This window comes from Pogoniulus pusillus, chromosome 10 (assembly GCF_015220805.1).
Source record: "Pogoniulus pusillus isolate bPogPus1 chromosome 10, bPogPus1.pri, whole genome shotgun sequence".
NCBI lineage: Eukaryota > Metazoa > Chordata > Aves > Piciformes > Lybiidae > Pogoniulus > Pogoniulus pusillus.
In genome coordinates, this window is record NC_087273.1 from 28,703,712 (window position 1) to 28,730,994 (window position 27,283).

General features: G+C 40.3%; 1 protein-coding gene across 3 annotated transcripts in view; it reads left to right on the top strand.

Moving 5' to 3' along the window:
• LOC135178816 (uncharacterized) overlaps positions 1-27,283 on the top strand; it is a 29,684-nt gene that overhangs the window by 1,693 nt on the left and 708 nt on the right. For all 3 annotated transcript variants that reach the window (XM_064150075.1, XM_064150076.1, XM_064150077.1), the window contains exons 3-16: positions 861-929; positions 1,402-1,432; positions 4,299-4,358; positions 5,160-5,240; positions 5,874-6,010; positions 7,837-7,950; positions 10,984-11,026; positions 12,187-12,306; positions 13,050-13,191; positions 17,008-17,053; positions 17,337-17,396; positions 19,700-19,807; positions 21,398-21,494; positions 22,514-22,711. In XM_064150075.1, coding sequence (XP_064006145.1) covers positions 861-929; positions 1,402-1,432; positions 4,299-4,358; positions 5,160-5,240; positions 5,874-6,010; positions 7,837-7,950; positions 10,984-11,026; positions 12,187-12,306; positions 13,050-13,191; positions 17,008-17,053; positions 17,337-17,396; positions 19,700-19,807; positions 21,398-21,494; positions 22,514-22,711 — 1,306 coding nt within the window. The remainder of the gene's footprint in view (positions 1-860; positions 930-1,401; positions 1,433-4,298; positions 4,359-5,159; positions 5,241-5,873; positions 6,011-7,836; positions 7,951-10,983; positions 11,027-12,186; positions 12,307-13,049; positions 13,192-17,007; positions 17,054-17,336; positions 17,397-19,699; positions 19,808-21,397; positions 21,495-22,513; positions 22,712-27,283) is intronic.

The window sequence follows — 27,283 nt, forward strand, 5'->3', positions numbered from 1 at the left end:
AGGAGAACTGGCTCCTCTTAGATGTGCCAGCTTGTTAACGTTGTGTCATGCTTCTGTTTCAGACTTGGTTATGTTGTGCAGGAAAGATTGTGGATCTGTCTTACCCACAGAAAAATATGCTCTGAGATAGCTGTAGGGCTCTGGAGACATCTAAAATTTGATGTGATGATGGAGCCCACAGTACAGGATGGATATGGACCTAATGGAATGGGTCCAGAGGGGAGCCAAGAAAATGATCAGGGGATTGGAGCACCTCTGCTGTGAATACAGGCTGAGAGAGTTGGGGTTGTTCAGCATTGAAGAGGAGCCTTTAAGGAGACCTAATAGTGGCCTTCCAGTACCTGAAGGGGGCCTACAAGAACGATGGAGAGACACTGTTTACAAAGGCCCATAGTAGTAGAACAAGGGTCATTGACTTCAAACTAGAGAAGACTAGGTTTAGATTGGATGTTAGGAACAAGTTCTTTACTATGAGGGTATTGGAACATTGGAAGGGGTTGCCTGGGGAGGTGGTTGAGGCCCCATCGCTGGAGATATTCAAGGGGAGCCTTGACAGGGCTCCAATCTAGTTGAGGATACCCCTGCTTACTGCAGAAGGGATTGGACTAGATGACCTTTGGAGGTCCCTTCCAATCCAGACCGTTCTGTGATTCTCTTACTCTGTGATTTCTTTATGCTGTATTTGGTGAGTCTTGGGGCCTCATAAGGAAAAGTTAACAGGGGCTGGTTTAGTTTGTCTTTTGAACTTTTTGTATAACTTACCCATATTAACAGTGCAAGAGCAGATTTGGTTTGATATCCAGTATTCTTTTCTGTTGGTTTGTGTGCAGTGCTAGAAATACTCACTCTTTTTAACCTAGATTTGCAAAATCTGGTGTCCTTCTGCGTTAAACTTGAAGTCTCACTTCCTTGGATACAAACACAAGATGGTAAGATGTTTTTTTCATGCAGCTTTGGTCAGATTTTACAGATTTATTTTCCAAAGAATGCAGGTTTGAAATTTATTTTTTATGCAGTTTTAAAATGTGAAGTTTTAGATATTTGGTTAGATTTGTTGCTTTACTCTATTGCTTACTGCAATAAAGTAAAATTTAGTTTTGAACACTAGTCCCATCAGAAAATGTGGCTACAACTTTGTCTTGTATTCTGGATCAGAAGAGACAATACTTGAGAATATGTGGCTGTTAATAAATGCAGAATGGAATTGTTTAAACCGTAGACAATCTAAGAAGTAATATCTTTATGTCTTTTCCAAGTTTTGTGTAATTCTCTATTCACCTGAGATAATCCACAGGGTTGGTATTAATCTATTTTTTAAAGTAATGAAATGTTGGAATTGTTATATTTTGAATCTTAAGTGTCTGCCTTCCTTCCTTCCTGGTTGATGGCTTGGTAACGTAGGTTGAAGAAACGCTGAAAGCTCGTGGCCTTGGTAAGTGCAAGAGTTTTGGCTTCTTACTCTGTTCAATACCTGAACCTTTCTCCTCATCCCAATGTAGTGGTTTATGAAACAACAAGAAAAATACTTTCTCAAGACCTTGTGCTGTTTTGAGCTAGAAGAGAAACAATTCAGTGATATTACTTCTCAGTTCAGTCTCTTCAAAGTACTGTGCTTTCTGACATGAGTGGCAGATTTTTCCAGTGTCTGCCTCCAGAAGTGATAATACTTGATGTCTACAGTGACCATTAAAGAGTAACATATAGAAAGGCTTTGGCTTATGCTTCCTCATATAGAAGCCAAGGTCTCTGCTAAATTGTGTGCCAGTTACTTCCACTGAGTCAGTCATCAGTAAGTTTGCAGATGACACCAAGCTGGGGGCAGATGTGACTGAGTTGGAGGGCAGAAGGGCTCTGCAGCGGGACCTTGACCGTCTGGACAGATGGGCAGACTCCAGTGGGATGGCGTTCAATAGCTCCAAGTGCAGGGTGCTGCACTTTGGCCACAACAACCCCATGCAGAGATACAGGCTGGGGTCAGAGTGGCTGGAGAGCAGCCAAACAGAAAGGGATCTGGGGGTGCTGCTTGATACCCGCCTGAACATGAGCCAGCAGTGTGCCCAGGTGGCCAAGAGAGCCAGTGGCATCCTGGCCTGCGTCAGGAATGATGTGGTCAGCAGGAGCAGGGAGGTCATTCTACCCTTGTACTCTGCACTGGTTAGACCACACCTTGAGTACTGTGTTCAGTTCTGGGCCCCCCAGTTTAGGAAGGACATTGAGATGCTTGAGCATGTCCAGAGAATGGCAATGAGGCTGGTGAGAGGCCTTGAGCACAAGCCCTGCAAGGAGAGGCTGAGGGAGCTGGGATTGGTTAGCCTGGAGAAGAGGAGGCTCAGGGGAGACCTTATTGCTGTCTGCAGCTACCTGAGGGGAGGTTGTAGCAGGAGGAGGTTGCTCTCTTCTCTCAGGTGGCCAGCACCAGAACAAGAGGACACAGCCTCAAGCTACACCAGGGGAAATTTAGGCTGGAGGTGAGGAGAAAGTTCTTCACTGAGAGAGTCATTGGACACTGGAATGGGCTGCCCGGGGAGGTGGTGGAGTCGCCGTCCCTGGGGCAGTTCAAGGCAGGATTGGACGTGGCACTTGGTGCCATGGTCTAGCCTTGAGCTCTGTGGTAAAGGGTTGGACTTGATGATCTGTGAGGTCTCTTCCAACCTTGGTGATACTGTGATACTGTGATTTCATGATGCATACGAGTGCATTTACATAATTCTACAGTGCTCTGCTCCTAGAAATTAGTTTTAAAATTGTGGACCAGTAGACATTGCAGCCACTCAATCTAGCATCTTTTGTATGGATTGTAAAGGAAATATAAGCGACTAAATATTTAGCTGCTGGCTGCTGCTGAAATAGAGGCTCTGAAATGTTTATGTGTGAATGAGCAGACAGTTTTTGGTGGGGTGTGTGTGTTTGTTTTTTCTCTTAAAGGCTTGGTTGGCCACTAAGTAACTTGAGTTCTAGTGACCAGAGTATGATTTGTGTTACTAGAGTCTTTGTTGTTTTATCTTCATAACACTTTCTTTATTTTCTTACATTGTTCTGATCTTTTCCTTAAACCCATTCCAGAAGGTTGGGGGTAATGCAGCTGATGTTAAGCAATATCTAATTTGTAGGAATGAGCTGGCAGCCTATCACTTGTCAACCCAATATAGTTTGTAAGTTAAACACTCCAAAATTTTTCATGAAGATTGTCTTTCTAATCAAAGTTTCTGTGACTTTTCCTGGTGCCTTCTGATTCCAACCTTCTGTTTAGGGTTTGTGTGATGATTTGGTAAGAGATTATTTGCAACAGGAAAATAACAGGGTGAGATGACAAAATTCAAATTTACCTTTAGCTGGTGTTATTACAAGCACTGCTAGGGATGGTTTGATTGATTGTTCTCCATGTAGTAAAATGATGAGCTTTCTGAATTTGTGAAATCCCATTCTTACAGTGAGTGCTTTAAGTCCCTATTCAATAAGTGGCAGCTTGGTTCTGTTGCGTGCTTGGCGTGTCACTCTGAAGTACAGAGCATGTCTTCTCATATAGATGCCTGTCTTTCTTCAAGTTCCTCAATGGCAGATGATATTATGTGGTCTTCTCTGTCTTACCTTTAAGTCTGCACCCAAGCCATATCGAGGTTGGACTTGCTCTCTGGAAGTCCTTTCCAACCTCTAAAGTTGGAAATATGCCATATGTGGACAGAAAAAGGTGTTTGGCTGGGCAGGGGATAACTGCAGGCCTTTTAGAAAAGACAGCAAGGTTATGGGCAGAGTCAAGTGCTCTAGCAGGCAGTATGTCGGCTGGCAGTCTACCTCAGGTTCAGTGGATTTAAGCAGAACTGCTATGATGCATTGGATTAAAATAGCCTTGAAATTTATGAGTGGAAGCTTTGTTGATTATAGAATAAGATACTTGCACTGTGGTGAATCAGTGTGGCTCAGCCCTTGCTGCATGTTGTCCTCTGTGTAAACTAAACTGCAACCATAATTCCAATTTAAGCCACCATATAATAATTTGATTTTGTAATGTCTGCTTGACCCCACTTTCTATACTAACCAGTGGCTTGATTGCTTTTCCTCTCTGCTTCATTCAATTACCTGATATTAGATAACTTTGTAATTGTTTGGTGTAAGTTTTCCGTTTGTCTTTTCCCCAAAAAATTCTCAAAACGCATTCAGAACTAAATGTAGCTTATTTTTCTCATGTCAATAAAACCCCTGAGAGTTTTATTAAACAAAAAAAAAAATCATCTGTTATCATACTAAATTGGTTTCTGTGCTTACAACTTAATTTCCACTTTTGTTTGCTTTCTATTTAGTTAAACCATCAAGAGGCTCAGGGGAACAAGTCAAAATGCCTGGAAAGCTTCCTGTTTATGGTAAGAATGTTTAATGTGGAAAAAATAGGTGGAAGAAATAAAATGTTTTGAGATATTGTTACAAGTGATGTTTACACCTTATCAGGTCATTGGGCATTCATTTCTGTTCATAGTTATTTTCTATTTGCAGTAATATATTTTACAAATACTTAATATTTGCAAATAAAATCACAGTATCACAGTATCACAGTATTATCAGGATTGGAAGAGACCTCACAGATCATCAAGTCCAACCCTTTGCCACAGAGCTCAAGGCTACACCATGGCACCAAGTGCCACGTCCACTCTTGCCTTGAACAGCCCCAGGGACGGCGACTCCACCACCTCCTCGGGCAGCCCATTCCAGTGTCCAATGACTCTCTCAGTGAAGAACTTTCTCCTCACCTCCAGCCTAAATCTCCCCTGGCGTAGCTTGAGGCTGTGTCCTCTTGTTCTGGTGCTGTCCACCTGAGAGAAGAGAGCAACCTCCTCCTGGCCACAACCACCCCTCAGGTAGTTGTAGACAGCAATAAGGTCACCCCTGAGCCTCCTCTTCTCCAGGCTAAACAATCCCATGCTCTAATAAGAGTAAAAAGAGACGGGGGTTAAAAATATTTCTGAATAATGGACTTAGTTTGTATGTGGGACCATATACAAGCAGGGGTTCACCTGAATGTGAATTTCTTGGCTTGTTTTCTCTGGGCCAAAAGTTCAACTCAGTTTGTTTCATTTTGGAGGCTTTTTGTGATGTGACTTAAGATCATGAAGACTAATTGATAGATGGATGATGTAGGAGTAATAAACATTGATCTTGTCTTACAGAGCAAAGCAAGCCACAAAATTTTCAGGGACGGACCTTGGAAAAACAGCTTAATATGTATAAAAACTCAGAACCTGCTCTTGGTGAGTTTTTTTAATACTGTAATTGTTTCCTTTTCTGATGTGTACCTTTATAGAGTATTGGTTGGTTGGGGTTTTCTTAAATGTAAAATTAGGTAATGTGTAATAAAATCATTCTGTGTTTAGACTGAGTAGCCAATACATGGTATGGAAATGGTAGATCCTAGTGACATAGTCATTGTATTTGGCCTGGAATATTTTTGCTTTGGGTATACACTGAGAATGTTCTCTAGAAGCAGTCTAAACTGGTATAGCAGAAATTAACTTTGACTTCTTTGCAATATAATCTCCCACTGAGTAGAGTAGACAGAAAAAATAACTCCACAGCATATACCTTCCATTCTAAAAAGTTACAAAAGAGTTGTTACTATTATTTTTTAGATTATTAAAAAAGAAGTACCAGATTGTTAAGTTCTGTGGGGTAAACGTAAGGCATCTTAAATTCAGTTTTACACCTTCGATGTTGCAGAAGTATAGGCACCCAAGAGATAAAATAAGTGATGGGTCTAAAAATATTGATTTGTATGTGTGGCATGCAGTAGTAATCATTTCCTTTAATGTCTCTTGTAAGTAGCACTGATTATTTGTTTCAGTAAACATCACATTTTCCTAACTTTTTTTCCCCCATCAATACAGGGCTTAATTATATAATAGAATACAGATCAAAACAGAATTTCCCTTTTCTCTATGAATGTCAACTCTGCCAATGTAGAACAGGATTGAGTAGCATGTTCATGCATATTTGTGGTTCCAAGCATAGACTAGCATACCTGGTAAGTTTTGAAAATGCAGTTTGACTTGTTTTGTTGTGGTTTTTTCCCCCTCATGTAATGCTCTAAGTAGAGCATTTGCTACTCCTATTATGATTTTTATTTTTAATAAAAGATTGAGATGTTACATAAGCTTTCATGAAAATGTGTGTTTGTATTGCAACTGCTCAACTGTCACAATGGATTTAAAGTTCTTCTCATCAGTTAGGAGTATTCCTGTCCACTGCTGCAGTGAGTTTGTAGTTCATTCTGGTTTGATCTATAATGCTAATAATGAATTTTACTGCTAAAATTGACTAGAAATAGTTTTTTTATTAAATTTTGTTTTATCATGAGGAACTGGATCAATGAAGAAATTGTTCCATCTTTCATATATTTTTGATTTAAAAGGAACATAATTATAAATGAATATGGTTAGTATTGGACAGAGACTGAGACTTGGAATTGGGGAAATAAAAAAAAATTATCTCCAGTTTTGTGGCTTACCAAGCCATGTAAGTTCTGTGCTTCTTACATGGAATTTTTCAAAGCTCTTAAGGTTCCTGCTGGCCCATAAGTATTCAAATACATTATTTAGTTTTTCAGTTTGTTTAGAGAAGTGAGACTACTCAGTCTTTCCATGTTTACATGGATGAGTTTCTTTAGGATGGCTTTTCACAAAACTGAGAAATCAATATTCTGAAAAGTTTTTCGATGCTGTCTATAAAAATACCTGCTTCAAGTTGGTACTGTATCCCATGTATCTTCAGATCACAGTATGCTGAGTTTGTACAGTGTTTTGAAGTAGTTTTAGAGCTAAAGTTATCAGGTGTACTGTGATGCATGTGTGGTGTCCTTCATAAACATCATGCTGTTTCTGGTAATTAATTCAAATGCATATGCTGAGTTTTGGTGTTCTTGGCTCTCATATTTATTGTTCACTTTGAACTGTTTCCTGCAATTCTGAATCTTATGCCCTTTAAATATATCTTTGATATTTTCTTAAATACTGTAAAATATAATAATTCAACAAGCATAACTTTTAAGTTGTACACCTGGGACAGATTAACCCTAGGCAGTGGGAAAGGCAGGAGACAAAATGGCTGGAATTTGCTCTGCTGAATTTCCTCTGTTAAAAAGGTGCTGGGAGTCGTGGACAGCAACGTAAAGTAGTGTGCCTTGGCATCAGTGAAAGCTAACAGCAAGCTGATATACCCTATAAAGGCCAGTAGCTCAAAGGAAATGATTGTTCCCCCATTCTTGATGCTTGTTAGGCCATGTCTAGAATATCGTGTCCAATTTTGCACTGTTGCAGACAAGAAAGGCCATTGATGAGTCTGAGCAACTTCAGGGGGGAGCTGACAAGATGGTAAGGGGGCTGAAGCACTTCTGCTGTAAGGAAAGACTAAGGTAATTTGGCTTGTTCAGGCTGGAGAAGAGAATAAATGTCAGGAGGATCTAACAGTAGCCCAGGCGATTTTAAAAAGGTGGAATCAGGCCCTTTATGGAGGTCCTTGGCAGAAGCATAAATTCAATCAGGAGTTTCCTACTTGACACAAGGAAGAATATTATCACTGTAAGGGCAGTGGAGCATTGGAGAAAGTTACGTAGAGAGATGGGGGAATCTCTGTGTTCACCAGACCCAAGTGAACAAAGCCCTGTGCAACCTGTTCAGTGTGAGCCCTGTTTTGAGGGCTTGATTCTGTGATCTATACATAATTATTTTAGTAAGTTCTGCTATGTATATATAAATGTTGATTTATTTTCCATGATTATTAGCTGTGCTAGATCTAGAAGGAGTTACATAGGATAAAATGTGACTTAAGGCTTTATGTTTCCTTGTTTTTTAGAAACAACATTATCCTGAGGTAGCAGAGGTTGAGGGCATAGGCTCTGAACTGAGAAAAAAAGTTAAGCAAATCGCAGAAACAATTGAGAAGAAAGAAGGAAGAAAACAAATAAAGGTATGTTTCTTAAAGAATTCCAGAAATTTTATATTGATGAAAAAAACCCAAAGAAACTCATTTCTGTTATGATGACAGATCTGCTTTGGAGAATAGGAAAATGTAGTGGTTTTTGGCCTTTATTACATCTTACATTTTTTCGTCTTTTTAATTGTTCCAGGATCATTCTGGACACAGTTTCCCCTTGGTTACTCCTGTCATACATATTTCTCTTGCTTGAAATAATGCTTATGCTACCTGAGCCTACAGAAATATGACTCTAGTGTGCACAGATAACACAAAATCTCTGTATTAATATTTAATCAATTCCCAGGTGGAGGGAAATGTGTGCAAAATAACTTGTTACGTTGTTGCTAGGAAACTACCTTTTTGACTTTTCTGATTTAGTTTCTGGTTTCTTAGCACCTTGTGGCAATTCTCAGATAACCAAGGGAAAAATTCTGGTAGTCTAGAGGGAAGTGTGGGAATTTGCAGGTGTGATCTGAGGTTGCCAGCAGTGCCGTGGAATCACAGAAGCACCAGAAGCTTAGATTTTTGGCAACCTGCATCCTGAGAAGCATGTTCTATGAAGATACCTTACTGCTTTCTGTTGATGTTCACACATATAAATACAAGAGTATTTAGGAACATTTGCCACCTTTATCTGGGCAGATTATTGCCAAATTTTCTTCTTAAGGTGTACTGTAGCACTGTGATTCATGACAAATTTCCTGAGGTACTTAGTGTTCTTTATGGTATATATTATATTTGTACACTCCACCAATTTACTTGTCAACATCCAGCTTGTTCAGTAGTATTTCTTGGTAAGATCTCTTGGTGTGATACTTACTGTGCATATAAGATATATCTCCTTTCAGAGTGGAATTCACAGTGTTACTGTGTTCAAACACTGTCTCCTGCTCATCTGAAAAAAGACCTATGTTTCTTTCTATGCAGTGCTATCACAGTTGGGCATAAGGATGAGAGCCTGTGCTAATCTCGCTCTTTTTTGTTAAAGATGTTTGGGAATATTGGAAGATTCAGTCTTTCTTCTAGAGTAAATACTCTAAAGGAGAGAAATACTGGATCATCAAATTCATTCTGTCTTCATAGAATCATAGAATCAACCAGGTTGGAAGAGACCTCCAAGATCATCCAGTCCAACCTAGCACCCAGCCCTATCCAATCAACTAGACCATGGCACTAAGTGTCTCATCGAGTCTTTTCTTGAACACCTCCAGGGACGGTGCCTCCACCACCTCCCTGGTCAGCCCATTCCAATGCCAATCACTCTCTCTGTGAAGAACTTCCTCCTAACATCTAGCCTATGCTTTCCCCAGCACAACTTGAGACTGTGTCCTCTTGTTCTATTGGTGATTGCGTGGGAGAAGAGGCCACCACCCACTAGGCTACAATGTCCCTTCAGGTAGTTGTAGACAGCAATGAGGTCACCCCTGTCTTCCTCTGCTCAAAAAGAAAGCCTAACTGACAGTTGGCAGCAACCTTTTCTTTTGACCTACTGGCTTAGATCAAATTTCTCTTAGACTCAAGGCTGTATATTTCATTTGAGATTTTTGTTCATAGATGTAGAAAAAATTCCATCTATATTTCGTAAACTGTTTTTCTAGGAAGTTTCAATACATCCATAGCAAATCTGTCCTTGATTTAAAGAAATTTTACATAGAGCATTCTTAACCTAGTTTAATTTTACTACTGTATTTTCTAAAACTAGCCATTTGGGTTTTTTTCCTTTTCTTTTTCCTAGCTCTAACATAAAGTGAATTGTGGTAAATAAGTGCCCAGGTTACTGACTTATTGAATATCTGCTCAGGGATTTTCATATATCAGCCCATGGCTTGGATGGCAACACTCTGTGCTGGATTAGGAACTGGCTGGAGGGCCGGACCCAGAGAGTGGTGGTGAATGGTGCCACATCCAGCTGGATGCTGTCACTAGTGGTGTCCCTCAGGGATCAGTGCTGGGCCCCATCCTCTTTAACATCTTCATAGATGATCTGGATGAGGGCATCGAGTCAGTCATCAGCAAGTTTGCAGATGACACTAAGCTGGGGGCAGATGTGGCTGGGTTGGAGGGCAGAAGGGCTCTGCAGTGGGACCTTGACCGTCTGGACAGATGGGCAGAGTCCAATGGGATGGGGTTCAATAGCTCCAAGTGCAGGGTGCTGCACTTTGGCCACAACAACCCCATGCAGAGATACAGGCTGGGGTCGGAGTGGCTGGAGAGCAGCCAGACAGAGAGGGATCTGGGGGTGCTGATTGATACCCGCCTGAACATGAGCCAGCAGTGTGCCCAGGTGGCCAAGAGAGCCAGTGGCATCCTGGCCTGCATCAGGAATGGTGTGGTCAGCAGGGGCAGGGAGGTCATTCTGCCCCTGTACTCTGCACTGGTTAGACCACACCTTGAGTACTGTGTTCAGTTCTGGGCCCCCCAGTTTAGGAGGGACACTGAGATGCTTGAGCGTGTCCAGAGAAGGGCGACGAGGCTGGTGAGAGGCCTTGAGCACAAACCCTATGAGGAGAGGCTGAGGGAGCTGGGATTGTTTAGCCTGGAGAAGAGGAGGCTCAGGGGACATCTTATTGCTGTCTACAACTCCCTGAGGGGAGGTTGTGGCCAGGAGGAGGTTGCTCTCTTCTCTCAGGTGGCCAGTGCCAGAACAAGAGGACACAGCCTCAGGCTGCGCCAGGGGAGATTTAGGCTTGAGGTGAGGAGGAAGTTCTTCACTGAGAGAGTCATTGGACACTGGAATGGGCTGTCCGGGGAGGTGGTGGAGTCACCGACCCTGGAGCTGTTCAAGGCAAGAGTGGACGTGGCACTTGGTGCCATGCTCTAGCCTTGAGCTCTGTGGTAAAGGGTTGGACTTTACCAAGAATCTGTGAGGTCTCTTCCAACCCTGATGGTACTGTGATACTATGATATATGTGTTTGACACTGCTGGTCATATATTCTTAGAAAGATAAGTATTTATCTCCGATGAAATGTTTATGGAATAGTTTCATCCATAAAATAGCTAACATAAATGGCTTTTATTTTTAGGTTGTCAGAGGAGCTCCAATAATGAGGAGAAAATGGCAGCAATGTAAGTGTGCTTAGTGACATGTAAATTGTACATTTCTTTTTGAGTAAACTCCCTTGGATCTAAGTCATATTGGTTAAGGGCAAATTGAAGGATTTGGTCAGTAATTGTAGTATGTGCTGATGGTCTAAGCTGCATTTTGTAAGATTTATACTGAAAATTTGATGAATTAATAAGTTCTTCCATGAGCGTAGAGAGACTTGTTTTATATGGCTTTTTTCTCTCTTCTGTATATCCTCTTTGCTTCCCAGAATCCTATTACCTGTGATTTCTTTTTATCTGGTAACTACTGTAGTCTGCAGTGCCAACTACTCACAAGCAATCTAGTGAACTGGGCAAAAGAAACAGTTTGGAGCTCCATGTGTTTATTTAATGTGCATTCCAGAAACCCAGACTGTTCTTAGAGAGCAGCTGTAACTCTTATCTGTGGAAAAGAACCTTCTGTTTTACTAGCCATTGATACTCACAAAACTGTAGCAGAGTGCTACCTGAGAGATTTCTCCACTCAGTTTGGTATTTTGAAACTCACTGCTGTACAATATCACATCAAGACAGACAGTACAATTGCATAGTACTTTAGGAAATGGCTAAAAACTGCTATGAGATGCTCCTTCTCAGGCCTGCAAGAAAAATAAAGATTTTAATTAAAATTAATGTACTTAATATACATTAGTATGTAAATGTGCTACATTTCACATATATATACACAGAAGAGGCCATGATGGTGATCAGAGGGTTGGAGCATCTCTCTTATGAGCATAGGACAGACTCCGAGAGTTGGGGTTCTTCAGCCTGGAGAGAAGAGAAGGCTTTGAGGAGACTTAGTAGTAGCCTTCCAGTATCTGAAGGGGACCTACAGGAATGCTGGGGAGAGACTATTTACAAGGTCTTGTAATGACAGGATGAGGAGTAATGGATTTAAACTAGCAGAGGGGAGATTTAAACTAGATGTTAGGAAGAAGTTTGTTACAGTGAGGGTGGTGAAACACTGGCACAGGTTGCCCAGGGAGGTTGTGCTCCCTCCCTGGAGGTGTTCAAGGCCAGGTAGGATGAGGCCTTGAGTGACCTGTTCTAGTAAGAGGTGTCCCTGCCTGTGGCAGGGAGTTGGAACTAGATGATCCTCGAGATTCCTTCCGACCTAAACTGTTCTATGATTTCTTTAGATCCCAACGCAGATGACAGCCCTTCAAAAGCTAAAGTTCAGCATTTGGATGTATCACTTAGCAATGAAGAAGAAACAGATTGTCCATATAATGATGAGACAATGCTGGACTCTGTTCAAGGTAAGAGAAAAATGTTTTTGGTTTTCTTTTCTTAAAACTTTTGCCAATGCATTGATTCTCTTACACTGTGTTTATGGCTTCTGTAGTTCTATTCTGCTCTATGAAGTGAATTTGTGCAGAGTGTGAATGGGTTTGGGGTCTGTGGCAGAGGAAAGAATGATCCCAGATTTGCTTTATGTTGCTAGATGCTTTAGAACAGAAAAGAGATAAGATTCGTAATTACTGTGTCAAATGTACTCTGCATATTTTTGGGGGAAGTGGCACAGACTGGTTTTGGGCATATAAATTGTTCTTCAGTGTCAGGGAAAAGAAATGGCAACAGCTGCATGCCTAGAGTGCAAGAATGAAAAGGAAATAGATTGGATAGATTTTGTTGGGTTTTTTTTCAATGATGCTTATTTTCTTGAATAAACTCACAGAAAAATATAAAAATCAGTGAGCACTGGAAGTTGCTGCTTGATTGTAGGCTTAACATCAAAGGTGAGGCTGGAGTTCTGTCTAAATGTGTTATAATTATTCTCATTCAGAATATTTCTGATCAGAAATAAGAATTTATGCTTCATGACTGAGCCAAATCTTTGGGTTTTTTAGGTTCATTTTTTATTTTATTTCTTCACATAATACCTTACTTAGACCTTCAGGTTTTACTAATGATATCTTTAAAAGAATATTTTAAGTAAATAATGCTTTTCAATTAAAATACTGTAAAACTATTACTAAATATACTGGTTTCATTGGTTTAGATGAAAAGGATGTTCAAAAAGAGCAGGAAAAAAGTCAGAAAGACAAGGCAAAACCTGATGAGAAGGTCGAACCAAATAAGGCTTTTGAAAGCAGCCAAGACATTGAGACTGAAGATGGCAGCAAAGACAACAACTCAGAAAAGTAAGACAGGAAAAAATCCACTACCCTCTGAACCCTTTAAATTTACTAAAGGAGAGTTTTGTATGTCTGCATTTGATTTCTATAGAGTATGTGTGCTACAAGAAAGAAAAGCATGCTAGCATAACAGAATGCTTAAACTTCCAAAGTAATGTTCAACTTTCATCAACAGAAAACCTACTATATGTAAAGTGACCTCAGATTGTGCTCTAAGTGCAACTATTTTTTTACATTTAACTATGTTATCCTTAAGGCATAATCCTCATGTATTACAAAGTCAAACATAATGTTCTCTCATGGTTTAAAAAACCCTCTCTGTTGTGGGTTCATGCCAGGCAATCAAGGTGGTATATTAACTGATTTTAGAGAGGAAACAGTGAATAGTCACAACAATTAAGGTTCAAGGTTCATCTTTAGAAGACCGTTCATAGAGGAACAGTAAGAAGTCTTGTATGTGGCTCTAAAATGGTGAAACTGTGCTTTCTGTTTGTAAACATCTTTATTAATAACAGCATTGTGAGTTTAGCCTTTGTGAGTTTAGCCTTTGTGTGAAGGGGTGTTGCAGAGGGGGGAAAATTAATTACTGTGAGAGGATATTCTATGAAAATATATAATTTATTAATGTCAATGTTCTGAACTCTTGCCACCCCCAACCACTGAATCTTAATATCAATATTTTGTTCTTACATGGTTGTGGAAGACATTCTAGGAATAACATCAAACAGTAACTTGTTACTAACTAGCAAACACTGAAACAATAATCAGAGAGAGGAATTTCCCTGTGGCCAAATGCTGCCTGGGGTCAATACGCTGTTTGCCCAGCAGATGGGCCCAAGCTCTTCCTGCTCTATGGCAGAAGGCAATAGAGAATTACAGAGGCATTAAAGCATTTACTTACAGATTCTTATTAATTATCAATCACCCTCTGGGGCTATGTCACAGCCTACACAAATGTCCAATCTTCAGGGAAGTCTGCCCATGGACGTTGAGGCTATGGGATCCTCCTGGCTTCAGGGGAAAGGACAGTATCTGACCTTGTTCTCCTGGCTTCTTCTGGCAGGACCTTCAGGTGCAGAGGCAGGATGCTGTGTGGTCTCAGCACAGTGTCATGCTGGTCATACAGGCCAATCGCAAGCAGACAATCTGGGGTCTAGTCCCGGTAACTCACTGCAGTGGTGTGCAGGTGTGCACGGCTGGCTGGGAGCCCATGGGAGACTCTGTCTCTGTAGAGAAAAGTAGATAGCACAGGCAAATAGCAGCCAAGCAAGCAAGCAGGCGAGTGAGCACTGCGGGTGAGCAAGCAGGCAGGCATAAGCATAAGCACTTTGTTTACCTGTGTACCTCCTATTTATCAAATGTGGGCCGAGATTAATGGCCCCTTGGCCACCAAAATGACCAATCAGCTTGGCAGTTAGCCAAACCATACCATAATAGGCAAAGGCCACGGGCCTGGACCTCCCAAATATGGAGGTAGCATGGGCCTTGTACCCAGCAAACATGAGCTGGGCGTGTGGGGTTTATGAAACCACTTACACAACTCCATTACACAATCTGGGTCCTGGGCAGGCCAGACTTTATGGCACCAGGTCTGTTGTGTTGCTTTGTGCTCGTTTATGTGTTTACCTCTGGTGTGGGCAGAAAAAACATGTCCAGGCAAGACAAGGCATGTATAAGCCTATTTTGGGCCTATGGGCCCTCCACGACAGGGCGGTATCTCCAACACCAGTTGTCTTTGTGCATCAAGAACCACAGGAAAGCACTTGATAAGGGATGTACATGCATCAACCCAAACATAGTGTAACCAGGAGGTGATACTTCCCCTCTACTCCTGTGAGACCCCACCTGGCATACTGCATCCAGTTCTGGAGTCCCTATTACAGGAAAGATATGGACGTGCTGGAGCTTGTCCAGAGAAGAGCCACAAGGATGATCAAAGAGCTGGAGCACCTCTCCTATGAGAACAGACTGGGGCTGTTTGGTCTAGAGAGCAGAAGGCTCCAAAGAGACCTTTTTGTGGCCCTCCAGTATCTTAAGGGGGCCTACAAGAAAGCCGATGAAGGACTTTGTAGGGTGTCAAGTAGTGATAGACTAGGAGGAATGGAGCAAAACTCAAAGTGGGTAGGTTCAGATTGGATGTTAGGAAGAAGTTCTTTCATCATGAGGGTGGTGAGACACTGGGGCAGGTTGCCCAGGGAAATGGTAGAAGCCTGTGTATTTTTAAGATGTCTCTGCCCATGGCAAGGAGGGTTGGAGCTAGATGATCCTTGAGGTCCCTTCCAGCTCAGACAATTCTGATTCTCTTCCAACAATTAGGGTTTTTGTTTTCCTCTAATGACATTGTGTTGAAATGTTTCTCAGCTTTAAACAAGTAATAGCTCTCCCAGATATGGGAAACACTTTTTGCATGTTTACTGTTACTCAGTAAAAAGAGAAATTTCCTGAAATATTTTTTGGTATGACTTTTGCCTCTCTATGAGGCAGACATTAATGAAAAGGATTAAGCCAGATCCTGAAGCTAGATAAAAGTCCAAGTTTATGAGTCTTGTGTTCATTTGTCTGGCTTTTAAATAAATGTAGCAATTGTCAATCTAGAGAGAGAACTAGTTTGTGAAAATATCAAAAATAGGGAACTAATAAAATCTCAGATGTCCACATCTGGATCTACATCTATTAATAACTGACACTGGCCCTCATTGTGCAGTCCTGTACATAATGGCATCCTCTGGGAGATCGCTTAGTGTTGTTCTTTTAATCCAATTATTCAGACAGATCCTGGGTAGCTGCAAGCAGTAAGGTGTTTCAAGAAAGTCATTTGTAAGATACTAACTTAGGACTTCAGCTTGTTTATTTTTGTGAGACTTCTGAGAGATGTGAGCTCTGTATAGTTTCTTAAAAGGAGTAAGGTTAGATTTTCATTGATGGCAAGCAGTCAAATGTTGTTTCCACCTTCAGAGATTCTGCAGTCTAAATCTATTCTATTACTCCTAATTTCTTTGCCTAGAAGTTCACTACAATTATCTGAATAGATTTCTCTAGACTTTTAGTTCCTAAAAAAGAGAGATTAGGCTTGGCAGTCATATGGTTTTGATTAATTTAAACAAACCAGCTGATTCCTGGATTTGATAGGGGGTGGAACACATCTATAGCAGTTGTAATTTCACAATACTGCAAGTATGGGTTAGTAACTTCCAGCCATATGAATCTTTGTATGTCCAGTATCTCTGTGGATACATTGTAAAATACTTCATTTCATAGTTGAATTTTTGTAAAGGGAAGTTTGTGAGGTGCTGATAAAAATCATACAATAATTAGGAGCCTTGTCTTTATACAGTGCATACAAATGGCTTACAGCTTTTACTACCAATGGCCAACTTCTTAATTCTGAATTTAAGAACTTCTGTACTAGGTATTCACACGCACATACACAAAAATCCCTCATAAATAATGATTTCAGTAATATTTGGGGCCACTAGGATTTCTGCAGGGAAATAGTATGTGCAGGTACCAGAGCACTGGACCAGACTGCCCAGAGAGGTTGTAGAGTCTCCTGTGGAGAAAAACCTTGCTAAACACATTTCTGTGCGACCTGATCTAGGCAAACCTCCTCTAGGAGAGGATTGGACTAGATGATCTCCAGGGCTCCCTTCCCACCCCTACCATTCTGTGATTCTATGACATTTCAGAGTATGCCAGAACTACCGTAGTAGCAGTGTGTCAGGAATTTAAAGTGATTGTCAGTTATTTACTGGCTAGACATTGATAGAAGAGCCAGCTGCATACAGCTTTGTTTGTTTATTTAATTATTTATTCTGTCTTAAGGTGTGAGACCAGTGAACAATTGCCAGAAGAAAACAATGAAGCAGAGGTGAATGTTTTTCTGTTAATGGGTTCCTCCATATAATACTATTGACAAGAAAAATTAATAATACTATTGAAAAGAAATCAGCTATGGGTTACTAAGGAAAACTAATAAGAACACATTTTTTTCCTACTTTGTCATGAATTGCATGTACATGTTTCATACAAGCATATGTAATTTGATTGGAGCAAGAATCTAGATTAACCATAACAATAAGTACTGTTTCATTTTAGAGTTACTGATTATAATAACCTTATGGACTTCTTGGCTTTTGTTTTATGTTTAACAGCAAGAATTTACAGCAAATTTCAAAGAATTCACCAGTCAAGAAGAACTGTTGGATTATCTGGTGAGTGTTAAGTCTTACCTTGCAGTGTTGTTTTTGGAAAAACACTTAAAGAAAAATCACAGAACTACTAAGTTTAAAATGCAACAAGTAGCATGGAAGTTAAATGTTGACAGTCTGCTACTCTAACCAATTTTGTCAGAAGGCAGCATCCAGAGTAAAACTAGTATCTCTGAATTTGTAATATATGTATTAATTCCAAAGTTTCTAGATGAGTTTTTTTGCTAGAGTACTGGTTTACTGTTAAAGGAATAAATTCCATTGAAAATTAATGCATTTTCTTCAACTATAAGCTTAACTCCACTCCTGAACTACATGCTTAAATAAAATAGCCTTTTACCTTTTTTTTCTCTTTTTTTGTAATGGATCTATCATTTTTAAATGAGGAATTTGGGATGGTGTAATTCAATAATGGAAGGAAGCAGGGTCACAGAACAACTGGAACAGGCTCCCCAAAGAAGCTGTGGAGTCTCCTTCTCTGGAGACTTTCAAAGCCCGTCTGGATGTGTTTCTCTGTGACCTGAGCTAGATTGTATGGTCTTGCTCTGGCAGGGGTGTTGGACTCAGTAATCTCTTTGGATCCATTCCAACCCCTGACATCCTGTGATCCTGTAAACAGAATGAGAAAAAATATCTGAGATGTGCAAGAAGAAAGGAATTTTTAAGAAATAAAATACAAGTTGTATATTTAAAGTAAACAAAAACCTAAAACCAGACAAAAAAATCCAAACCCAACCAAACAACCCCAAACCTCATGAACTAAAAAGCCTACCTATTCTCTTTGTAAAGTAAGTGTCAGAACACCCGAGTTCTGTTCAGTTGTGAAAAATGTGTATTGTATACACATTCACAGCAGAGATGCAGTCAGTGGAGTGGAAAAGTAGCAGTTGCCTGTTGTTAATGTATTAACATTTGTGGTCTTGCATACAGCAGTGGTGATGTTACTAAAAGCATCACTGACAAATGAAAATCTTTAGTGATGGCTGCTGTGACTCAGCTACTGCATGGTGATTTGAGGTCTAATGACTCTCATAAAACCTTTATTCCCTTTTTTAATAGGGAATTGTTAGGTGTAAAGATTGCACCTTGCTAGTGAAACCTGAGTTCTTTCGAGGGGCATCCTTCTTGCTTAGCATGATTGTCCTCCAAGAGCAAAAGAGGACTGTTGGGAATGTGATCAGAATAATATTCTGTTTTGTGAAGTTTGTAAATTGTGCAGATCCTATACTCCTGTTTTTTAAAGCTGCAGTGTGTGTTTCTGTTGTTGGATTCAAAAGTGTCTTATGTACTAGAAAGTATCATTTTTTTATTTGCTGTTCATATAATAGGATAATTCCATTTTTTCAATAGTTATCCATACCATACACAGTATAGTAATATAATTGTAGTGTTAATGTCAATGTCCAAGTTTAATCATCTTCTGCCACCTAGTTTTTAGTGAGATCTTTAAATACAACTTGTGCAAACATGAGAGGTAAGTACTGTCAGTGTTAAAAACATAATGTAATCCTGATTATGCTGTCACATAGGATCTTAATCCCAGTTTTTATTGCTTATTTTTTTCCATCTGGGAAGACTTTTTAAGTGTTTTAAATGTGTTTATTTCTAATCCAGAAGATTCTTGATTTGGTAGGACAGACCTGTGGTTGTATTATGTGGTGCCCACTGGTGTTTTCAGCAGAACTTTATTAGTATAGACATGAATGATGTCTATGACACAAGCATCATTGATATAGACAAGAGGATGATGTAGTGTGCCCTATGAAGACTGTTTGCACCAGGACTTGCATCCCTCCTGGAGCTTCGAAGTTTCAAAGACTGCTTTTTCCTTAGGTTTTTGGGGAAGAAGAATGTTAGTATTAGGCAAGGCAGCAGATGTTTTAAAATTTAATAGTGTTCTGTTTTTTTGCTATTTTCAAGAGAAATGGATTATGACTATATTGCATCAGAAAAGTTGTTCGCAATCATTTGTGTGCAAGTATCTTGGGAAGAGATCAGAATATCTAAGGAAAAGCATTTTCCTGTATGTTTTTTCCAGGCATATTCTTGGATTACTACATTCTGAAGAGTTGTATTGGGTAGCTGCAGCTTATTTCTGTTGGGATCATCCTCCATTCCACCTCCCTATTCCAAATTTATGTCAATAAAAGTAAAAGCTGTATTTGCTTTGTAATTTCAGCCATGTCTGAGGGAGAGGTAGAGACATAAAAAAAATAGGGTGTCTGCAGGTTTTGTTTATACATGATGATACTTCAGTCTTTCAGAGGGGAAAAAATATGTTGTGTGCTGTTTTGTTATACTTTTAGCAAAGTTTTGAGATACTGAATGAAGATGATGCTTCATTTATCCTAAAAGTTACACAGACTCTTACAGATGCACTGGTAGAATACCGTCACCAGCTTGCATCAAACAAGGTAATGTAGCTTTTATTTTAGTTTTATTCTACAAATCTACAGATTTCTTTAATCTATACATAAAAAAATGCATCACCACAGTAAAGTGCTCTGAAGACTATGTTGTTAGTTTTGCCTACTAAATATGTGAATTTCTGTAGTGATAATATACCTCAATTTCTGTTGAAGAGTCTTGATACTTTCTGCTCGAAGGTGTTTGCTTGCTTTTTTTAATACAAGCTAGGAATTACCTTGTCTTATTTCCCATTCCTTTCCTTACATTTATGTGTTTGTGTCATTTTTGTCCTTTTCCAATTCTTATTTAAACTTCCCTTATCTCCACTGACCTTCTTGACACAGTTATTCAGGATCCCATTTCCATTCCAGCCTTCACTTCATTCACCATGTAATTAATCATTCAAGTCAGTTTTGTTTATTATACAACTTTGGTCCTACTCTGGACATTTTTCTTTGAGGTCTCCTTCTTCCTTGACTATCAGAAGCTCAGTTTTTCCCCTCTATGCTATTACTTTTGACCAGCTTGTCTTTGCAAAGGTGTCGTGTGGAGGTGTTTTGAATGCTTCTTTTGAGACCACTGTGGTTGCCACTTACATTCCTTATACCTCCAGTTTACCATTATATTACCACTATTCCATTATACCATAATCTCCATAGTTTTCATGCTTTTCACTTTTTGTTCATACCCCTACTATCAACAGGGATGGTGGGAACTTTCCCCTTGTTGGTGATCCATTTGACATCTTTGCCACAGAAACATTATTCCTTATCCCTCCCAGTGTTTCTTGCAAAATTACTCATATCAAACAGGTGTCATTCACCTCAACAGCTACTCCTCCTCTACCTACTTAACTACTTTCTTACTGAAGGAGTGAGCTTAAGTGGAAAATGCCAAATGAGAGAAAGTACTAGCCAACAAGGTGAAGAGAATCACAGAGGTGACACTTCATGAAAACAATACTTTTTTTTTTTCTTTTGTCTTCAAAAATCTTTCTAAATTTAGAAGTTTGTTATAAAATTTCTCTTTTCTCCTCATGCTCCATCTTCCCTGTGTTGTCTGCTTTCTGCTCCAAAGGCAGTACTTCTCTATGATACTGACTACTATACACATGGAATTTAATTACTTACTACTTGTTTACTTCCACATTAAACCTTTCACTTTATTCATGCTGTTTTTTTGTGTATAGAGTTTTGTAGTTTTATTCATATGGAAGGAGGGCAAATTCTGGCATATTGCAAAGTAATCAGGTTCTAACTGAAGTAATGTCTAACTTACTAGTTGTAGGAAAAAAGTGTTTTTCCACATTACAATTGTTTTACTATTCTATAATGTGATCTTGAATTAGGCTCTCTAACTATCACTTCTTGGTCTAAAACACAGTTCTTTTTCAGATGTAGAGAGATACCATGAGCAGCATGCATAGGAGTTTCTTACTAGCTACACAGTTTTCAAGGATATACTTGATTTTTCAGATTTGGTTGCAGAAATACTGCACTTCTGTTTGATTTGTGAGCATGAAAAGTGTGTGAGTTCATCTTTTCAAGAAGTAGTCTTGATTAAATTCTGAAGATAACTTTTCTCAAACCTCACAGGACCTCTTAGATACTGAATGTAATGGAGAAGCAGCGCTGGAATGTTCCATAGAGCAGTCTGACCTGACTTCAGCAGATATTAGTGACTCTGATACTGGTAATGCTAGTTTTGTAATCTGGGATGTGCTTTACGCTTAAACTTTGTGATAGTTTGAAAGTTTCCCACCCCTACCCCCCCTATGAATTCATTCCTTAACTTCCAGCCAGCAAATTTAGTCTGATAAATTTTAATAAGCTCTTTTTTTTTTAGTGCTTTTCTAAAAATGGAGTTTAAGAGCAGAACAAAGCCAGGACCAAGTAGCATAAATTAATAGTTTGGGATCTTTCTTCCACCCTCTACAAATGTTAGAAAGGGAACACTGTACTTAATTGTATGATTTGGGGAGGAATTGACTTTGCTCTGTAAAGGGGCCTCTCAGAGTTTCACTCTGGCTTCCACCCATCTCCATTTCTTTCCTTTGTTGGTGGAGAAGAGGCTTAGTGCAGGTTTTGTCCAATCAGAATGTTAGTGGAAACAAACTTAGGTTGTTTAGGGTGGTTAGCTCTGTTTAATACTTGGCCTCAGTACTTCTGATTAGTTTTTGGTTTGTGGTTTGTTTTTTTTTCAAAGAATCTTGGATTTCTTTGAGGACATTTCATTCTATGACTTAAACAAAATGTTACTTTTCTCAAGCACAGGAATTACAATCATATGCTTGGAGAGGGAAAATACCCAGAATATGAGTGAAGCCATTTTTATAATGTCTTTTTCAGTTTTTTGTTGTGTTAGGGTTCTTTTCTGTGTGGTGTCAATTCTCTGCTTTTGAAAACCTCAATTAATATAATGCCAATAACAAAAACTACAATGGTTTATACTTTATGAGACTTGGATCATTGATTCCTTTTTGTAACTATAATGGAAATATCTTCTCCACTACCTTGTTTCTCCAGGATTTTCTGAAATGGGAAGCATTCCTGATTCTGAGTTGTATGAAACTGTGGCAAAGTCAGATGTGAACCCTATCAGCAGTGCTGCTGTGCCAGGGGCTGGAAGCTTGTTTTGAAAAGCTCTGTTTAGAAAAGTAATGAAAACTCTAAATATGCTCTTACTGAAAACCAATATTTCCTTTATTATAGCTTATTCAAGCAGCCAATCAGCTAAGCAGCCTCTAGCAGTAAATGAAGACAATGAATCCCAAAACGTTTCATCTGGCTCTTTGGGAACAGCACATGAGAACATCACTACTGAATTTCTGAACACTGTAAGAAATATGAATGTCGAGGAAGTAACTGCTACTCTACACAAAATAGCAGCAGCAAATCCAGCTTTTAGAGGTAATTCACATATGCATGCATACACACACAAATACACATGTATAAAAATACAGGTTTGGTAGCTACATGAAATATTAAGGACTATATGGGTCAAAAGACTCTGAGGTTTTAAGGAGGGCTGAGGAGATTATTTTTTCCTTTTTAATTTTTGCAGGATCCAGTTTAGAAATAGTAATTCAAAATGGCAATGAAGGTTATAATTTAGAAAGAAATCTAGTAATTATTCTTCTCTCATTTATGCATAATAATATTTACATGGTGAGAGACAGTAAATTAAAATCAAGCATATTGTTAGTAGAAAAAAGCAGAACGTTTTGTCTGACACAGCTAGTTAAACCCTGGCTTTGGAAAGGCCAATAGAAAAGAAAATTCGAGTTGCTGATTCCTGAAAGACATGTACTTACTCAATAACATAAAATCATCCAATGTTAGAGGTTGGAAGAGACCTTGAGCCCAACCCCCCTGTCAAAGCAGGATCACCTAGGGCAGGCCACACAGGAATGCATTCAGGTGGGTTTTGAAAGTCCCTAGAGAAGAAGACTCTGCATTGTCTCTGTGTAACCTGTTCCCGTGCTGTCACCCTCACAGTAAAGTTTCACCTCACATTGAGGTGGAACCTCCTGTGTTCTAGCTTCTACCTGCTGTTCCTTATCCTATTACTGGGCACCATCAAAAAAAACCATCATCTTGACGCCCAGCCCTCAGACATTTATAGACATTCATATGATTCCTTCTCAGCCTTCGTAAGACTAAAGAGCTCCAGTTCTCTCAAGTCTTTCTTCCTAGGAGAGATGTTCAGGTCCTGCAGTCATCATTGTAGCTCTCCATTGGACTCTTTCCAGTAAATCCCTGTCTCTTTTGGACTGGGGAGGCTAAAACTGGACACAGTATTCCAAATCAGAGTCAGAGGGGGAGTAGACTAAGTCAGAGTAGAGAGGGAGTAGAACCTCCGTAGACCTGCTGGACACACTTTTCTTGATGCACCCCAGGATACCAATGGCTCTCTTGGCCACAAGGGCACATTGCTGTCCCTAGGATAGCTTACTGTCCAATAAGGCTCAAAGGTCTTTCTCTGTGGAGCTGCTTTCCGGCAGGACAACCCCTAATGTGTACTGGTGCCTTTTGTTATTCCTTCCCAGATGCAGAACTCTACATTTGTCCATATTGAACTTCATCAGTTCCCACTTTGCCCAACTCTCCAACCTGTCCAGATCTCACTGGATGGCAGCAGGACATTCTGGTGTATCAGCCACCTCTCCCAATTTTGTACCATCAGCTATCTTGCTGAGGGTATGCTCTATTCCCTCATTTAGGTGGTTGATGAAGATACTGAACAAAACTGGAGCTAATACTGATCCTTGGGGAACACTACTGGCCACAAGTCTCCAGTCAGAGGCACCTTAAACCTTCACATCAACAGAAAGCATGTAGGCCTCTGATACAAGCCACCACCTGCACTGAATCGTTTTCCTGACCAGGTCTGTCAGATGCAGGCACTATTTCCATGTCAGAACTTAGTTCTCAGATAAACATCGACCATTTTGACAGATCACCAGTGCACTCTTCTGCAGTGTGGAGCTACAGGCAGGATGCAGGGGCCACCTGCATGCACCTCCGTGTGCCCTGCTGGCTGCCTTCTCAGCCGCAAGCGTTCCAGCGCCGTGCCGAGCATGCAGCTGCCTCGGTCTGTGCAGCCTGAGTGAGCTCCTGGCTTGCCCGCTTTTAAATCCTCTGCGGTTGCTCTGCCAGTGTGCTCGGTCATGGCCAGCTTCAGCCTTCCTTGTGAAAGCTGTTACTCTTGGCAGGTCTTCCTTCCTTAGCTTCCCTTGCTGCCAACAGGATCTCCTTTTCACTGCGATCCCCTTCCCTCTTGTGGACTTGCCTGCTTTAAGCGTGGTCTCCTTGGCAAAACAGACTTGTGTCTGTTTTGTCCATGTGCCTTGCCTGTTCCCTGGAAGTATTTAAATAGCCCGTGCTGGGTCCTAGCAACACTCCCTCAGAGCCACATCAGTCCCACGTTCTTGCGGGAGCTATGCTCTGGAACCTGCAGGTTAGCTGGAAAGCCACTGCCTGCCTTGACCCAGACAGATCTCAACCGCAACTCTTACTACTGCTGTAGCGTCACACTAGGGCTGCTCCACCGTAGTGACTGATTGTTGCTGGACATGCTGTGTTTTAAATAGCCTGTGCTGGCTCCTAGCAGTGCCCTCTTGGAACCATGTCAGTCTGAGGTGCTTGTGAGATCTGGCAAGTCCTGTTGAAGCTGTGCGCTGTGGCCTGTCCCCTGTCTGCTGGTGTTTGTTTATAAGTTGCTTATTAAGTTTCAGATACTAAACCTTCCCACATCCTCAGTCATCTGCTTCCCTCTCTTTAGAAGCTTTTTGTGTACATTTCTAAGCTTCTTAGAGTTCTGAAATCACTAGGGTAAGAAAAGAACGCTGAGCATGAGTACAGTGTAGAGAAGTGTAAGATACTCTTTGCCCGAGTGCTCTCTGTGGAAGAAACTGGAGACACTGCAGTTTGTGCTCGAAGCTCTCCTTGGGCCTATGTGCATACAGCTCAGCAAAGTATCTGTTCTAGAGCAAACAGGTACGACCACACCATGAAAGGAAACTGTTACAACTCTTGCAGGAATATAACCTGGTCCTCGGGACCTCTAGGGCAAAATGGTTGTGTTACTGATGGAAATGGTTTCTCCCATAAAGCTTCCTTTGGATCCTGAAAATTTATGGGTGGCAAACATTTCCCCCCCCCTTTTTGTGAGTTTGGGTTTTGTGGGGTTTTTGGTCTTATTTGGAGGGGGTGGAGGGGCTTTTTTTTTGTTGGCAAATTTTTTTTAAGGTTTTGGTGTGTGTTAAACACAGCTGCTTGCTTACTGCCTCCTACTCCCCCACAGCTGGACAGGGAAGAGAATAGGAATAACAAAAGTGAGAAAAAGTATGAGTCATGATAAAAGACAGTTTAATAAGGGAAGAAACAAATTATGTGAAGACAGTTGCTCAGTGCTTCCCACAAGCAGAGTTAGGTCCAATCAGTCTCTGGGGGTTGGAAGCCAACCCCTACTCCCTCACTTCCCCATTTTTTATTGCTAAACATGGTGTATGGAATATCCCTTTGGCCAGTTTGGTTCAGTTGTCCCAGCTGTGTGCCCTGCCAGTCTTTTTTTCCCCTTCTCAGTGTAATCACCGTAGGGTTACAGAGTGAGAAGCACAGATAGCCTTGATCCTGTTATCAGCATTGTTTTGGCCACAAATCTAAAGCACAGCATCATCAAGCTTCTGTGAAGAAAGCTAACTCTATCCCAGCTAAAACCAGCACAGAATTCCAGGGCATCTTTGAAGCCAACAGCTTCTGCTGGACAGGTGAATAGGAGCTGTTTAGCAAAAAAAGTAGGAATTATTAAACACCTGGAGAAATATGATCTGCTTAGAGTGGTTAGTGAGGGGTAAGAGATTTTGTGGAAAGAAAGACAGCCTTGGAGACTTTCTGGAGTTACTTGAAAGGGACTGACTGAAAGGGTCAGATAAAGGTGATCCAGTTCACATAGTCTGTTTGGAATGCCAGGAAGCTGTTGATAGTAGTACTCTAATCAGAGGCTCTTAAGGGAACCAACTGGCTGTGGGAAAAGGAGGAAATTCTTGGATTGTTTATGTAATTGTCCATTTGCTATCTATTACCTTTTACAGTGAAGAGAGGTTCCAGTAGAGAACTTGTGGGCTTGTGTTTTAAGACCTGTGCTGTTTAGTACGTTCACAGGTGACCTGAGGAAGGGGATAAGTATCTGGATGAAATGATTTTGTCAAATTCAAAACAATTAAAAGTGTTGAGAAATTTCAAAAGCTTCACATCAGATCATTTGAAATACCAACTATCAGTCAGAAGAGTATGTAAAATATAAGGAATTAAGTAAGAATGGAAATAAAGATGGGAGTCATCATTTTGCTATTGCATACATGCATGCTTTGCCTGTATTGGCACAGAACATGTATTTCTGTTTCCATTATTTTAGGTAAAGGATTTTATCACTTCAAAAGGTTTAGAGAAGGCAACAATATATGGGAATAGCTTCCATATAAGAAGCAATACAAAGCTATGACTCTGTTGGACTTGAAAGAGATGACTGAGATACTGTAATAGAGATTTGTAAATCAGCACTGGATGCAGATACCAGACAGGATTCTGTTATTTCCTGTCTCTCTTGATTTATGAACTAGGAGTAATGTGAGAGTGCAAGTTTAAAATAGACAGAAAGAGACAGTTCTTCATGCAGTAGTAGGTGGATGATCTATGGAACTCCTAGCAAAAGGATACTAAGGATACAAAAGTATTACATGTACTTGTCTTCACTGTCTGGGCCAGACTGAGCAAGTGTCTGGAAGAGGACCACAGAAAAGTTTGCTGAAGGTGATATGGGATGGGGAAGAACAAAATGTTCCCACACTTTACCAAATATCAGGCACACTTGCCCTTCTCTTATTCTTTCCTTAGCATTTGGTTATAGGTGCTGAGAGTTTAGCATTACAATCTAAGTTGTCCCTGTCTTTCTTCTCCTTTTACCCCTCCTTGTGGACC